We start from the raw sequence: 4,041 nt of genomic DNA on the forward strand, positions 1-4,041 counted from the left end.
AATTAATTTTGACGCTTATTTCTTTTGGACAGACTCCTTAATTACTATCTCGTGGATAAGAGGAGCTCCAAATAGATGGAAAACCTTTATAGCAAATAGAGTCTCAGAAATTCAATCAATAACTGATATCTCAGATTGGCACTACGTTAAATCTATCGAAAATCCCGCTGATATGCTTTCACGCGGTACAACGCCAAATTTTTTAGTTAATTGCAATTTATGGTGGCACGGGCCAGAGTGGTTTCAAATTGATAATTCGCAATGGCAATTAACAGATCATGTGTCAGATTTAGATATACCAGAACAAAGCTCTTGCGCCGTTACTGTGACATTTACTTCAAATAACAATTTTGATTTGTTACATAAATTTTCTTCATTAAGAAAGATTCAAAGGATTTTAACATATATCTTACGGTTCGTTACTAACATTCAATTACGAAGGGATTTAAGACAGTTAGGTGAATTAACGCCTAATGAATTAGAAAACGCTTTATTCATTCTCATCCGGAACGTACAACAAAAATGTTTTCCCAATGAATACTCTAGTTTATTAAATAAAAAAGAAATCAACAAGAAAAGTAAAATATTATGTCTAAATCCGTTTTTAAAGGATAACATTATTCGGGTAGGAGGTAGAATAAGAAATTCTCTTCAACCTTATGAAAAAAAAAACAGAATTAATTTTGCGCCAGGAACATGAAAGATTATTGCATTGTGGTGCACAAATGTTGTTATGTAGTATTCGAGAAAGGTTTTGGCCCATATCAGGACGAAACGCCTGCAAGGGCATTATAAGAAAATGCGTCACATGTTTTAAGACAAGGCCAACAGATACCACTTAATTAATGGGTGATCTGCCTGACGTGAGTGTAATTAATTATTCGCCTTTTTGTTAGAATTGACTATGGTGGTCCGTTTCAATTAAAGGATCGAAAAACTCGTGGAGCAAAAATAATTAAAGCTTACATTTGCTTATTTGTGTGTATGAGCACCAAGGCCGTGCACATAGAGCTGGCATCGGACTTGACTACGGAGGCATTTTTAGCTTCATTGAGTAGATTCATAAACCGTAGAGGCAAACTCTCGAACATATACTCGGATAATGCTCTGAATTTTATAGGAGCTAATAATGAGTTGAAGGCATTGTATACATTTTTAGAAAATAAGTCAAGTTACATCAGTAATCAATTATCAAACGATTCAATAAAATGGCATTTCATTCCTGCGAGGTCGCCTAGTTTCGGAGGAATCTGGGAAGCGGGTATTAAGAGTACCAAATTTCATATAAAAAGGGTTGTAGGAAATAATTCTCTAACATTTGAGGAATTCAGTACACTGCTAATTCGAATTGAAGGTGTTCTAAATTCCCGACCCCTCTGTCCTATGTCCTCCGATCCAAACGACGTCACAGCCTTAACGCCGGCACACTTCCTAATTGGAAAAATGCTAACAGCACTTCCTGAGAGAAACGTCATGGATGTTCCTGAAAATCGTTTAAGTAAATTTCAACTATTGCAATCAATGCTGCAGCACTACTGGTCGAAATGGCAGCGAGAGTATCTTGCAGAATTACAAACCAGGACCAAATGGAAGCAGAGATCTCAAGAGTTGCTACAAGTAGGCTCACTAGTGTTAGTAAAAAATGAAAACGCTCCTGTCCTGAATTGGTTGTTAGGCAGAGTCACAGCTCTTCACCCAGGCAACGATGGAGTCACCAGGGTAGTCGATGTAAAAACTGCCAGTGGAGAAGTAAGACGCGGTGTGGGTCGTGTGTGTGTGTTGCCCTGTTCATAAGTCAATATTCGCTTTCATTAATTGAAAGCCCAGATGCTTTCAAGGCGGGCGGCATGTTGAGGCAGTGTTGAGACTTTATACAAAACGTGGCATCCCTGTGCGCGAAGGGAGGGGACGTGTAGCCAGAACAATAAGAGGAGTCGAGTTTTGTCTGTCTCAGAGAGAAGTGCAGGCAGACTTTTTTTCTTTCCCTTAATATTGTATGTTCAGTTAAGTTTGTTCTATATTATACAGTCCATAAAATAAAACAATAAAAAACAATTAATATTAAAAGTAATAACAGTTTTCCATCTGTAATGACATTAAATGACGTGACCGTTACAAATACACCAGATATATGTGAGCTGTTTTCTAAATATTTCTCCAGTGTTTTTGTTCAAAAGAAGGCTAGAGTTAACACGTCCTCTATTGAGTTCAATTACTCTTCTGTTCTTTGTAATATTAAATTATATGAAGATGTTAGAAATGGTTTAAAGGATTTAAATCCTAATAAAAGTGGTGGTTGGGACAATATACCACCGGTTTTCGCAAAAAAATGTTGGTTGAACTTGGCATCCCCTTTAACATTCTTTTATAATCAATCACTTTCGACAGGATGTTTTCCTACTAAATGGAAAAGGGCCTGTATTATACCTATCTTTAAAAATGGCCAACGTAGTTTTATAAATAATATAATTATAGACCTATAAGCAAACTTTCTGTTTTTGACAAACTTTTGGAAACTTTTATCTATGATCACGTTTATTCAGTGGTTAAAACTCAAATTATGTCTGAGCAACATGATTTTTTTTTAAATAGATCTGTTGAAACTAACCTCATGGTATTTTCTGAATTTATATTAGACCATTTGGACAACCAGGTTCAGGTTGATGCGGTCTACACCGAATTTAGTAAGGCTTTCGACGAAATTGATCATGGAATCTTGTTGAATAGGCTTGTTGAGGTCGGTATGGGTGGCACCTTGCCGAACTGGATGGACAATTATTTATCCGACAGAACGCAGTGCGTTGAAGTTAACGGACTCACGTCAAATTTCACTGTTATACCCTCAGGAGTACCTCAGGGATCACACTTGGGGCCTTTAATGTTTATAATTTATATTAACAAAATAAAAGAATGCCTTAGTTACTGTAGTTTGTTAGGATATGCATTTTTACCTATTTGTGATGTTACTGATTGTCTAAAACTTCAGAACGATCTTAACGCTTTTTTAATTTTTTCTAAAAACAATAATTTGTTTATTAACATCGACAAATGCCATATAATCACTTTTATTCGAAATAAACATCCTTTCCTATATCAATATTAATTTTAAATCGTAAAAATGAAATTAGTGACCTTGGAGTGATTTTTGATAGTAAAATGTTATTTGATGCTCATATTAATAAACTAATATCTAATACACTTAAGATGCTGGGTTTCATTATGAGGCAGTCCAAACAGTTCACTAATTCTAAAGCCATATTCCTTTTATATTACACATTTATACAGGGTGGTCCGAATTTTATGCAGGAATCTTCGAGGGTGGATAGATCTCTTTAAAATAATATGTGTTTGCCTTATAAACATAGGTCTGGAACGGTCGCGTTTTAGAGATACAGGGTGTTGAGGTTTTAAAAAAATATATATTTTTTGTTTATATCGCATACTACCTCACAGGTGGTGTAGAAAGGAGTGTAAATAATTGCACTTACTTTTAAACATAAACAAATATTCTTGCAATATTATCGTCAGAAGTGTCTGCCACAAGGGGATTATATTGGTATGAATAACTTGAGAACGGTTAATCTTAGGGAAAAAATTAAGGTTACCTTTTTTAAGTATTTTATGCATTAGAATATAAATCAGTTACAATGACATGTAACAAATGCAGTGGCGTAGTTTTTTTTGTAAAAAGGGGGTGACCCCTGTCCAGTTGTACACCACTGGTTGAACCTTTAAAACTCATATTTCAGAAAATATAAGGCCTACTATCATACATTATATGTACCAAATTTTATTGAGATCGGTTAATAGATTCCGGAGATATAACCAAAAAATCTATTTTTTTTTTGACAACTTCGACACCCTGTATCTCCAAAACGGTGACGTTCCAGACCTATGTTTATAAGGCAAACACGTATTATTTTAAAGAGATCTATCTGCCCTCGAAGTTTCCTGCATAAAATTCGGACCACCCTGTATTTAGTAAAATTTTGATTCCGTTATATGGAATCCTCAATGTAATATTTATATATATATATATAT

At 34.9% G+C, this 4,041-nt stretch overlaps 1 protein-coding gene across 1 annotated transcript in view; it reads left to right on the plus strand.

Annotated features, from left to right (window-relative positions):
* The first annotated feature begins 1,443 nt into the window (after window positions 1-1,443).
* The window catches only part of LOC108914862 (cationic amino acid transporter 4-like), a 62,145-nt gene continuing 59,547 nt past the window's right edge, over window positions 1,444-4,041 (plus strand). The window contains 2 exon segments of the mRNA XM_023456251.1: window positions 1,444-1,749; window positions 2,654-2,848. Of these exon segments, the coding sequence (XP_023312019.1) occupies window positions 1,444-1,749; window positions 2,654-2,848 (501 nt within the window).

This window comes from Anoplophora glabripennis, unplaced genomic scaffold (assembly GCF_000390285.2).
Source record: "Anoplophora glabripennis isolate ALB-LARVAE unplaced genomic scaffold, Agla_2.0 scaffold1227, whole genome shotgun sequence".
Taxonomy (NCBI): domain Eukaryota; kingdom Metazoa; phylum Arthropoda; class Insecta; order Coleoptera; family Cerambycidae; genus Anoplophora; species Anoplophora glabripennis.